This window comes from Plasmodium malariae (assembly GCF_900090045.1).
Source record: "Plasmodium malariae genome assembly, chromosome: 13".
NCBI lineage: Eukaryota > Apicomplexa > Aconoidasida > Haemosporida > Plasmodiidae > Plasmodium > Plasmodium malariae.
The window spans coordinates 1,759,004-1,772,061 of record NC_041787.1 but is presented as its reverse complement, the minus strand read 5'-3'; the positions used below and the strand labels follow the sequence as shown (position 1 = coordinate 1,772,061).

The 13,058-nt window shown below is 28.6% G+C and overlaps 2 protein-coding genes across 2 annotated transcripts; one reads left to right on the top strand and one right to left on the bottom strand.

Annotated features, from left to right (window-relative positions):
* Positions 1-3,066: 3,066 nt before the first annotated feature.
* On the top strand, positions 3,067-4,530 carry PmUG01_13043800 (mRNA-capping enzyme subunit alpha, putative; the record flags this gene model as incomplete). Its single annotated transcript, XM_029007433.1, has 1 exon — positions 3,067-4,530. One exon carries the CDS (start codon positions 3,067-3,069, stop codon positions 4,528-4,530), a length of 1,464 nt encoding a protein of 487 aa, XP_028863823.1.
* Positions 4,531-6,394: 1,864 nt separating this feature from the next.
* Positions 6,395-11,023, bottom strand: PmUG01_13043700 (ubiquitin carboxyl-terminal hydrolase, putative; the record flags this gene model as incomplete). Its single annotated transcript, XM_029007431.1, has 1 exon — positions 6,395-11,023. One exon carries the CDS (start codon positions 11,021-11,023, stop codon positions 6,395-6,397), a length of 4,629 nt encoding a protein of 1,542 aa, XP_028863822.1.
* Between the last annotated feature and the right edge of the window lie 2,035 nt (positions 11,024-13,058).

Genomic DNA, 13,058 nt, shown 5'->3' with positions numbered 1-13,058 from the left:
TTTATCCTGTCCTACGTAAATTCGTCAAATCACTCTCTTTCAGTAAAATGAATGCAAATAGATTTGTTCAATTTTTTAAAGGAAAGAAAAAAAGAAAAGAAACACACACATACGCAACATACTTTTCATTTATTATTATTTATGATGTTAACATGTGAAAATAGAAAAGGATAGAAATACAAAGTCATTACAAACTATATGTCCATTTGAAATGGACACACACGTACATATGCGCATGTACATAATACATATATATACATACACACTTATTATATATATGTGTGTATGTTACGTTAAAAAATAAAGAGCGATAAGGTAAAATGAGAACAAAAAAAAAAGCAAAGGAAAAAGAAAAAAATAAAAGAAAGGGAAAAAAAACCTTGCAACTTCTTTAAATTATAAAACGTAATCGAACATGTCAATTAAAGCAGCATAATATGGTGCCCTTTAAAAAAAGAAAAACAAATAAACAAACATACATACATACAAACATACATACATACAAACATACATACATACAAACATACATACATACTAACATACATACTAACATACATACTAACATACATACAAACGTACATACAAACGTACATACAAACGTACACACAAACATACATACATACAAACAAACATATATTTACATATATGTATATGTACGTGTACATGTATGTATATTAATAGACATACATTTTTTTTCGTTTTAAAAAGAAAAATGAAACAGTAAAACGAAAATATAATACACAAATTTCAGCCCTTGATGTAAAAATATACCAAATGAACAAGCGTTACAATATTATGTCATATATACACATAACATATCACAAATTTACGGATAAAAAACAAATAAATACAGTTAATGAATAAAGAAAAAAACAAAAATTAGTAAGTACTTTTTATTAATATGTAAAACACACCAGATTTTATTCAAAGAATAAAACACATATAGCGGTAAGTGTACAATAAATTAAAACAAAAAGAGGAATATAAAAAAAAAAAAAAAAAAAAAAATTATCAAGAAATATATGTGTTAATCAAAACTATTCGGAGTTTCCAAAAAAGCTTCTACATCACGTATGGCAAGGTAGTGTAATAACAAATCTAAGTTAAAAAGTCATATAAATACTATTGAAAAAAAGCAACAAGTAAGCACACATACAAGTATGTATATACATACATACGTACATGCTATGTGTAAATGGCCAATTCAAAAAAGCATGCATCATATTTACGCAGACAAAGTATAGTACTTTTTATCTCTTATTTTATAAATAAATATATATACATATATACATATATATATATAAATAAATGTATGACAAAAAAAAAAAAAAAATAATATATACATATATGAACGCACAATCGTAATGAACCTTTTAATTACATAAAATTTGTTTTTCCTTTTTTCACGTGTTTTCTGTAAAAAAAAGGTCAAATATTTATCTTTTATTCAATTAAAAAATATTTGTGTAAAATTCTTACAAAGATATATGTTTGTAAGTATATCATCAAAATAAGTTTTATTAATCTTTATTCTTCGGAAAGGAAAAAACATATCTGCTGTTATATTCCTGAACATGAAAATGAATGTGGCATTTTATAACCTTTCTTAAACTTGGCATAAAATAAAAATAAAAATGTATAAGTGGGTATGTATATATGGATGTACGTTCTAGAGGATGTACACTCATATGGATGCATTCGTAAAAAAATTTTTTTCATGTTACCAGTAGTACGATTATCTAATTTTTGTTAAATATGCTTTCTACATTATTCCCTTTTTTTTTTTATATATAAACCCTATTAATAACAAACAAAATGCAGCATAATACAGTATGAACGCAAGGATATACATATACAAATACTTATACCATTATATTTTTATTTTATTTTTATAGAATTTTTCACACGCCGTATTTTAAAGGGCCATAAAAATAAATTCAAAAAACAAAGAACGAACGAACAAACGAACAAACGAACAGGCAAACAGGCAAAACAGGCAAAACAGGCAAAACAGGAAAAACCGGAAAAACCGGCAAAACTTTAAAATATGTTTTTAATAGGCACCTTTTTGTTTTTAAAATTATACTTGAAATTTAATTAAAATTGTATACGAATATGCATATGTATATGTATATGTATATGTATGTATGTATATATTTGCAGAATGAAATGTAAAACGCAAATGGTACACCAGTTGGTAGAACTATAATAAACGCAAAAAAAAAAAAAAAGGAGTAAATATTAAGTAACTTATATGAACAAGGGAAACACTAGCAACAAAACTGAACCAAGCTGTCCTTTCTTTACACTGAAAATGTTCAGTGTTTAATGTTCAATGTAAATCTCGAACTGTTGAATATTCATTGATGTATGGTGAATTTGAATGATACGTGTGTTTCATCAAACTGGCATAAAGCATAATTGTGCAGGCAAAGTTGGCCTATAAAACACGCGCAAGAAACATACATATAGACATATACCTGTATGCACATGCGTATCAATATGTATATGCATATATATATTTATATATACAAGATCACGTGCAGGTACTTACACCCTCATATCGACGAATGCTTGATCATTTGATGCAAAATCAACCTGGTGGTCCATTTTAAAAAAAAAAAAATAATAAAATAATAAATCCATCTGAAAAAGTATATAAATATTTCTCTATTTGACAAAGTGTAGAAAGACATCTGTATGCTTATAATTTAGTATTAAATTTGTGAAGAGGAGGAAAAAATATGAAGAAGTCCATACGATATTTTAAAAATAAAAGAGAGGGTGAGATTAGAAAAAAGCGGTAAAGTGTTATCAAAAAGGGAAAAACAAAATTGGCTGAGTTTGGAAAGCTTATAAGGATATAACATATATATGACCTTATTGGAAAACTTAATGAGATACCCATTAATTAAACAAAGGAGTAAAGGAAGGAGCAGAAGGATCAGCAAGCGTAGCGAAATGCAAATGTGCCCAGTTGCAATATTTACGATTTAAATATTTGTAATATTTTCCTTTTCTGTAATTTTATTTTCTTCCTTTTTTTTCCTTTTCCGACAAGTGAGAATGATAAGCAGCATTTACCGTCCGGGGGAAAAAATAGAAAACGAATTTGTGAAGGAAAAAATTCGATCAAAAATCAACGAAATGTTGAAATGGAAAAGAAATGGCTTTCCAGGTAGTAATCCAGTATCTCTAACAAAGCATAATATAAAAAATTTATTTAATAAGGAATATTTAATATGTGAAAAGACAGATGGTGTTCGTTATTTTTTATTCATAGCTTCAAATACAACATTTTTAATTGATAGAAATTATGAAATTTTTAAAAATGATATGCACATACCAACCATCGAAGATTTAAAAATAAAGCAACAACTCACTTTATTAGATGGGGAACTTGTTGAAGATACAATATTTAATATAAAAAAAGGAATTGAACAAAAGAAAGTAGTGTATTTAATTTATGATGCACTATTTATACAAAGGAAAGATATAACAAATCTTTCCTATTTAGAAAGATTAACGAATGCATATAATTATGTTATAACTCCTTTGAAATTATATAAAAAAAAAGTTCAGTCAAATATTGTTACATCGGAGGATCCAGTTGAATCGTTAAACGACTCTCTAAACGTTAACAAAAGAAAATGTATTTCATATACTATCAAAATGAATGATAAAGGAGAAAGTACTTTAGACATAAATAATTCTATACACATTTCTACACGGCACACTAAAAGTAGTACTCAAATTCATAGGGAAAGTGTTCATGATGATGATGATGATAGTGATAACGGTAGTGGAGGTGAACACAGTAATATACTTTGCATTAGTGATGATCAAATACATACACGTTGCGATGGTGGTACTAGCGGCAGTGGTGCAAATGGTATGGGTTCATTGGAGGAGTCTTCTGAACAAGACACGGAGTCTACATTGGACGAGTGGGACTGCCCTTTTGAAATTTACTTAAAAGATTTTTATTCAATTACTCAAATTTGCGATTTAATACAAATTGCAAAAAAATTACCGCATACATCAGATGGTATTATATTTACCCCTTTACACTCGCCCTACATAACTGGAAATTTTTATCAACTACTCAAGTGGAAACCACTAAATTTGAATACTGTTGATTTTGGAATAGAAACAGTATATGATGAAAATAAATTACCTAATAAATTTGAATTGTTTATAGCTATTAATGGTGTTAGAACATCTTACAAATGTTATCTAGCAGCATATGGGGATGTATATAAAGAACTATTAGAATTAGCTATGAATAATAAAATTTCCCATTATATTATTGAATGCTATTATGTTTCAAAAAATATTTACTCCATATGTAAAAATGATAACTCTAGTGAAGAAAGAATTGAAGGAGGATGGATAGCTCAAAAAATTCGATTCGATAAGAGTATTCCGAACGATATAAAAACATTAAATAAGGTCATCCAGAGTATTCTTGACAACATAACTATAGATTCGCTAATTAAGGAAATAGTGAGGAATAGGAGAGCTAAATGACCCCGCAATAGGGAGAAGGATAAAAAAAGGAAGCAAAACAGGAACAGAAAGAAGCAAATCAAGAATAATTTAGCAGTAATAATTTGCACATTTTGCGGTAATTGCTCCCTTTTAAATAAATGCGAACGTCCTAATATTGATGGACCTATTTATAAATTGAAAGAAGTAAATAAATTTATGTTATGCTTCCATATGAAGTTATCTTCTTATCGCATTCTGTATATATAGCATTTTTTTTTTTCAAAAAAAATTAAAAGTTCAGCTTTTGTACACCTATCACTTGTCATGGTAACCAAAATCTCCAACCCTATTCTAATTATTAATACGAGAAAAATGATTCAAACTTTTGGGGGTGCGGGTAAGTCGCCATTTTAGAAGAGTACAAGGTGTATCCATATATATATACATGCGCATACTGCTAATACTGCAAACACTGCTAATACTGCAAACACTGCTAATACTGCAAACACTGCTAATACTGCAAACACTGCTAATACTGCAAACACTGCTAATACTGCAAACACTACTAATACTGCAAACACTACTAATACTGCAAACACTACTAATACTGCAAACACTACTAATACTGCAAACGCTGCTAATACTGCAAACGCTGCTAATACTGCAAACACTACTAATACTGCAAACGCTGCTAATACTGCAAACTCTGCTAATACTGCTGTAAAGGAATGTTAAGCCAAGTAACCATAGGACCCCTTGATACTGCAGGACGAATTCGATTTAATAAAGGTACAAAAAATTTATTTATGAAAATAAATATTCAAATTCTGAATAATAAAAACTGTTAATGGAGGGGAAAATCGAATTTTTGCAGTTTGGCAGAAAATAATTTTAATTAAAACAAATATGAATTGGCAGCATGGGAAAGAAAAAAAAAAAAAAAAAAAAAAATAGGAATAAAAATAGGAATAAAAATGGGAATAAAAATAGGAATAAAAGTAAAAATTCTGTATGATCAAACTCTGGTGTAACTAAAATGGCTATTTAATTTAAAAACTTAAGCATAAATTAATCATCAAAATGGCGGGGCAAAATACCCCTCTTAATATAACAGAAGTGCCAGTTTTTTTTTTTTTTTTTTTTTTTTTTTTTTTTGTTACTGAACAAAAGAGATGGACTGTGTCTTCAACAAGCAGCCATCAACAAACATGCTACAACCATACACGATTCATTAACCATTCTTCATCTCATAAGTCCTTTTAATATCTCTAACTCCTTACAAAGTATATATGTTTTATACACAGTTACTATGTATGCACGCCGTTTATATACCAGCTATATATATAGCAAGAAGGATATTTAAAACAAATTATTACGAAACAGAAACATGATAAAAACGAATTATAATGTATTTTAAAAGGTAGTTCCAAACACAAATAATACTCAAGTGTATTAACTAAAATCGAGAATATTATCAAGGGAATGTTTCTTTTTTATAAATTAAAATATTCTCAAAAAATAAACCACGCATTTTTCGTACATCCTTTATATGTACGCCCCGTCCCCAAGTAAATTCCACATTTTCATTATCTCGTCTGATCTACTCTTATTTTGATCTCATCCCATTTCTTCTTTTCTTTTATTTTTGCGTGGTGTGTATGTAAATTATCGGGTGGATCCAACATGTAGGCATAAGCATTCAACGTAGCCTTTCAATGTGGTTGTTTTTCTGCTTTAAATATTTTCATGTTATATGTGCCAAGGTATTACGAAATAATTTAACCTAGCCAATCTTTCATTTCATCTTCACTCAATGCATCTGTCCGTGTGTTCATCTCTGCATATCTTCATAATCCTTAATATGAAGATATGGGACGACCCCGTAATAGAATGCAAAACAAAATTAGTAGTGGAGAGACTTGCTTATGAACATCTTCTTGGGCATTGTTATTCGCTCCTTAAATTCAACGCGCTTTTCGAATACAGGTAAATTTATATTAAATTTTTTTTTTTCCGAAACATCAATGTATTTATTATAAAAGTCAATGAAACCAGGATTGATGCAAGTATATATAAACACATAGGCATTCTTTACACAATTTAGTATGTCATGCTTGTTAATATAAGAAATATTATTATCATCACATTGCAAATAAATATTATTGTTCGATTTTGTGAGGGCAACGTAATGACCATATTCCGTTCCAGATCCGAGATGCTTAATTAGGCCTGTTAGCTCGTAAGAGAAATAGCCATTCTCTTCATTAATGGAATTGTTCAAATTGTTTCTTCTTCTCTGTTCGTCCAGTTTTCCATAGTCGCTTTGTCTTTCCGCATCACGCGCATTACTTGCACCACTGGATCCTTCACATGCCATATATAACTGCTTTCTACCCCTGCTCCTGTATTGCTGATAACCCCCCCTCTTGTGGTAATAGTCAACCTTGTACTTCAACAAAACAGTTTTTTGGCTAACATTTTTATTTTCACAATTCGTCTTAACATAATAGTTCATTGTGTTAAAGTCTTTGCATATAGTTAGAAGAACATCTTTGTAAAATTTAGTGTATCTTATTTTTCTTAACTCGTTCATAATACTTTTTCTTTTTTCAATTATAAGGTCTTTCAAGTTGGATGTGGAATCCTTTCTGTTCATTTGCTTCCGATATATTTCCCTTTTTAAATTGGTGAGCATGCTTTCTATTTCTTTTAAAACACGCATGCTGCTGCACGTGTCCATGTATCCACCACAAGCCCTTTTGTTATCATTCTTCTCATTATTATTATTATTCTTATTATCATTCTTCTCATTATTATTATTATTCTTATTATTATTGTTGTTGCTATTATTATTATTATTATCATTATTATCATTATTATTACAATTATTATAATTCTTCTCATTATCATTATTATTACAATTATTATCATTCTTCTCATTATCATTATTATTACAATTATTATCATTCTTCTCATTATCATTATTATTACAATTATTATCATTATCATTATGGCAGCTGTAGTTGTTGTAGTTGGAACCTGCACGAACATGGGGTTTATCAGCCCATACACTGCAGTACCTCGTTCGAACTGCGTCTTCATACGGAGTATTGTTGTCATTTCTAAAGAAAGATTCTCGTTTCTCTTCATTTGACATATTCCTCATATGTAAATGTCTTCTACTAATATTTAAACCGTTAAAACGTAACTCACCAATAGCGTTGTTGTAATTTTTATAATTAAGAACAGTAGTAGTGTGTTCTTTAATAAGATGACTATTTTGGCTATTTCCATTTTTGTTCATTTTTTCATATAACGATATGACATTATTATTAAAATTATTTTCAAATAAATCATAGTTATTTACATAATATTTCATATCTAAGTATAATGGGTAGGAAAGATATTTATGATTTTTGACAACATGATGTTTAGAATTCATAAAAAATCTTTTTACCTGAATTGTTAATACTCTTGGTAATTTATTAATAACACATTGTTTAGTAGCTTTTTTTTTCTTACCACATTTTTCACAAAAATATCCATTATCTCCCATAAGCATTTCTTTGGATAAAAATTTTTTTAATGCTTCCTCTAAATTATTAGAAGAACTTATATCTAAAGCTAATTCATAATATTGTTCATATTTTAAAGAAACATTATTACATTTCATACATATAGTTACATTCTTTGTTACTCCTGTGAACATTTTTTGAATATATATAGAAGAATAAAAAGAAGATTTTTCTAAAGAACATAAAAAATATCTCAAATACTCATGTACATCTTCTTGATACCCTATATGATAACTATTACATATATATTTTTTAATATATGGAATTAATATATTTTTTATTACACATCTTTTTGATATAATAGTACAAGCGAACTGTTCGAATAAACAATAGAAACAAAATACTCGACTTTTCTTTTTTTCGCAATTTAGAGAATGTAATTTATTAAGTAAATCTTTACAAACGTATGGGATCCTTATAAACGTTTGGATAATACTATTAAAAAAACATATATTCTGACCATAGTTATATAATCCTGCCCCTTTTGATACAAAAAATGTTGAATCCAAATTTAGATGAATCATTTCATTATCTTCCTTGGTTTTTATCTCCTTTAATATTAGGTACTCTTTTAAATTCAAACCATTACTACTACTACTGTCTAGCAGCGCTTTCCCAAATCCCTTTTCTGCGCAGTCCATCTGCACTGAGCGCTTGTTAAGCGCCGGATTTTCTGCATCCTTCCTGTTAACACTAGTAGAGTCGTTTTCACTGTTCCTGTTAACAATGGTGGTGTTATTTTCTTTGTTCCTATTATCAGTAGGGATGTTGCCCTCGTTCCTGATATTCACCCCTATAGCTTCCTTTTTCCCATCTTCTTCACCCTTTGTACTTTTTGTCCCCTCCACACGAATTACATTTGTTCGTCCATCACTGGAATTACTAAGGTTACTATCGCCCTTTTTTAAACATTCGTTATTTCCAGCTTCTCTGCTGCTATATTGTGTGATATAACAAGTGGTCTCCCTGCCTTCCTTCATATACTGCATATTTTGATTTTGTATCTGTTGTACCTGTTGTACCTGTTGTACCTGTTGTATCTGTTGTACCTGTTGTACCTGTTGTACCTGTTGTACCTGTTGTACCTGTTGTACCTGTTGTACCTGTTGTACCTGTTGTACCTGTTGTACCTGTTGTACCTGTTGTACCTGTTGTACCTGTTGTACCTGTTGTACCTGTTGTACCTGTTGTACCTGTTGTACCTGTTGTACCTGTTGTACCTGTTGTACCTGTTGTACCTGTTGTATCTGTTGTACCTGTTGTACCTGTTGTACCTGTTTTTCTTCTTGTCTCTCCTCTTTTTCGATTCGCACCCCCCTCTCGACTAATTCATTGATCGAAGTAACATTAACGATATTATACTTGTTATCTTTCCTTTTGCATTCATTTATGATACTGTTATCTTTATATATATCTTCCTTTCCTTTTTGCGGTTTTTTCTTCTTTCTCTTCTTTCTTTGTGCACTTTCTATAATATTTCGGTCTTTCCTCTCATCATGGTTGATACTAAAACTGTCATGTATATCACTCGTTGATCCTTCGAAATGACTACTACTACTACTACTATCATTTTCATAACTAATGTGTTCAGTTTCAGAATTATTTTTCCCCCCCCCTTTGCTATGCGGGTTTGAAGTAAAAATATCCATTTTATCTTGCGTATTGTTAGTGCCTTGCGTAATACTCGTACATCCTTTCGGTATATTTTCCTCGACCTGACAATAAACGCTCTGGTTTATACTAGACCTAAACCTGTTCATCATTTCGCTCTTTTTTCTCTTCACTCTTTGTTTGTCCTTTTTCATTTTATTATTAACGCCATATTTTTCTATATTTTTTGAAAATTTTGTACAATCATCTCTACTTACTGTGTTTGAAGTTTTTATTCTGTATTTTACCGAAATTTTCTTATTTTTCAAATTTTCCGTTTTACTTGTGTTTCTTTTATACCGCTCCTCCAAACTGCTACACATAATAAACTGCATGTTTTCATCTGTTTGAGGAGGGGACTGATATTTTCTTTTTTTACAATAATCTTTTCCCGTGGATGAAGTTTTATCTTTTTTTTTTTTTTCCTTCTTCTGCTTCATCTTCTTTTCACTTATTTCACCTAGGTCAGTTGCTTTTAACCCATTTCTTACTCTTCCTTTAACACATAACTGCTTCTCCTGTTCTTTATTTACATTTTCGTCATCCCTTAATGTAGGTGATGGTGAGTCATTCTTCGAAGTAATTAGTTTTGTTCTGCTTAATTTTCCCCCAATTATACTATTTTCAAAATTCTTTTCCATGCTCTTGTTTTTTTTTTTAATTTTTAAAAATTTTTTATAAGAATTAGCTAGATGATAATAATGACTCAATCCTCTATTAAGAAATATATTCTTTCCATTATTCAACAGAGGATGTAAATTTTTTTTTATTTTACTCCTTGTGAACTTTTTATTACTTTTTTTATTACTCCTATAATTTTTTATTTTGTTAATCCTCTTTAATTTACTTGACAACACATTGCCATGATTTTTCGATAAAATACATGTTTTTTCCTCCTCCATTTTGTCGATTAATGTCTTTTCATTTTCGCTCCCTTCAACTGAAGAAGCACTAAATTTTTCCTTGTTCTGTTTTCCTTGGAAAGGTATGTATTCCTTTTCGTCTTCATTTTTCCTTTTCTTCCTACTTATGACTTTCTTTATTTTCCTACATTTTATATTATATTTAATTAATTCTTTCTCACATTCTTTTTTCCGCTTTTTTCTAAGAAAATCTTTCCTCTTTCTCCCTATATTTTTTTCGTCCTCTTCAACATATCTACTCGATGCATGTTGTCTTTTCTTTTTTTTAAATTCATTGTTATTCGCTACCGAAATGTTCTGAACACGTTCATAATTTTTTTCTGCGTAAAAATCAACAAACTTATTCAAAATAGAAACATGAATTTTCCCTTTCAGAAAACTCATAATTTTGCCTCATGTATTTTTGTGTATTTCTGGCACTAATGTTTTTGCGTTTTGACTTTTTGCGTTTTGACTTTTTGTGTTTTTCCGTTTTGCTTATTCCGTTTTGCTTATTCCGTTTTGCTTATTCCGTTTTGCTTATTCCGTTTAGCTTATTCCGTTTTGCTTATTCCGTTTTGCTTTTTCCGTTTTGCTTTTTCCGTTTTGCTTTTTCCGTTTTGTTTTTTCCGTTTTTTTTTTCCGTTTTTTTTTTTTCTTTTTTTTTTTCCGTTTTTTTTTATTAATTTTTTTTTTTTTTTAAATTTCTACTATTTCAGGAGGACTTTTTCAATTTCATTTGTATCATAGTCAGTTGTAAGCAAATATTGTACATTTACCAGTTAAAATAAAACATAGTTAAAAGTACATGTGCATGTATATACACATGTAAATTTACTCGTGTATACGTACAGACATATAAGCATATATATATATATATACATATACATATACATATACATACACATATACATATGTATACATGCAGTACGACGAACAGGCGCTTGCCTTATCCCTTAGTAAAAATAAATGTGGCATGTAAAAAACCGCTAGGGAAGAATATACCGGCGAATGTGTTTATATATATATGTATATATATATTTATTTATATAAATGGAATGGCGTAGCTCAATTATTTACGTTACAGCCTTCAATGTTCGAGGTACAAATCAAAATTATAATAAAATAAATAATTTAAAATCTTCATACAAAGATGTATTTATTTTTAGCTTTATTTGTTTCTTCTATATGTTTGTGTTGTGTTCCCGTTAAATTAGTGATGTTACATACTACAGTTAAATATCCACGTATGCATGTATACATGTATGTATATATATATATATATATATATATATATATATATATATATATATAAATATGTAAGTACATAAACCCAATTTTGTTGTATAAATTTTTTTTATACTTTCAAAACAATTAGCACTAAAGGTCATCTCTATTACTAATATGATTTAATTAGATTTTCTTGTAATTAGGATTAAGTTGAATTAATTTAATATTATATATTTTTTTTTTTTTTTTCATTTCTTCTTTTTTTTTCTCTATTTTAGGTTTTGATATATTTTTTCCCCCATCCTCTTTTCCCTATTTTATTGCGTGCGTAATGTAATTGCATATATTATGTAATTAAGATAAAAAAAAAAAAAAAAAAAAAATTTAATGAGCAACAGTTGTAGTAGTGATAATCAAAATTTTAAGTCTTTTAATATGCTGTAATGAAATATAACCCCAAGTTTTCTTTTTTAAATTTAGCATTTTCTTGTTATTATTACCTTTTACACTTTTTTTTTTTTTTTTTTTGCGAAATTTCTTCTTGCTTAATTCTTTTTATTATATTTTTCAAAAATATGAACAAATACATTTTAAGCCGAAAAGAAGAAAAATGCTAATAAAGTTCTGCATCATGTATATATAGATATATATGTATATATATAGAATGTTCCTCATCCATGCATCGTAAAATTATTTTTAAAGTAGTAATGTAAAAGTAATTCAAACCCTGTTTGCACTGTATTTAAAATTGGTTAAAATTATTTTCTGCATTTATTTTTATTTGGACAATATTTAAATAAAATTATGTATCTCACATGACTGTTCTTCCATCGGTAAAGAGCATCAGGTAAATACCATACGTGATAGCCGTCCACATGTAATGCTGTTCCATATGAAATGAAACAAAAAAGGAAAGAACAGAACAAAGCAAATATCAAAGTAAAGCTAAATAAAGTATGATAAAGCTAAACACGGTATAATAAAACAGCTCTTTATTTTTTTTACATTCCTTTATGTAACTATGCCATAATAGAAAAAGCTATGCTGCTAAAATTTTTACATACGATACAATTATTTATTTTAGTTTTAATGAAAGACACAATTCCCACTTTTTTTTTTTTTTAAATACATAAAACTGGGATTGTGCATATATAGGTGGTATAACGTATATGCTAAATGGCACAATATTGCAATATATATATATATTATG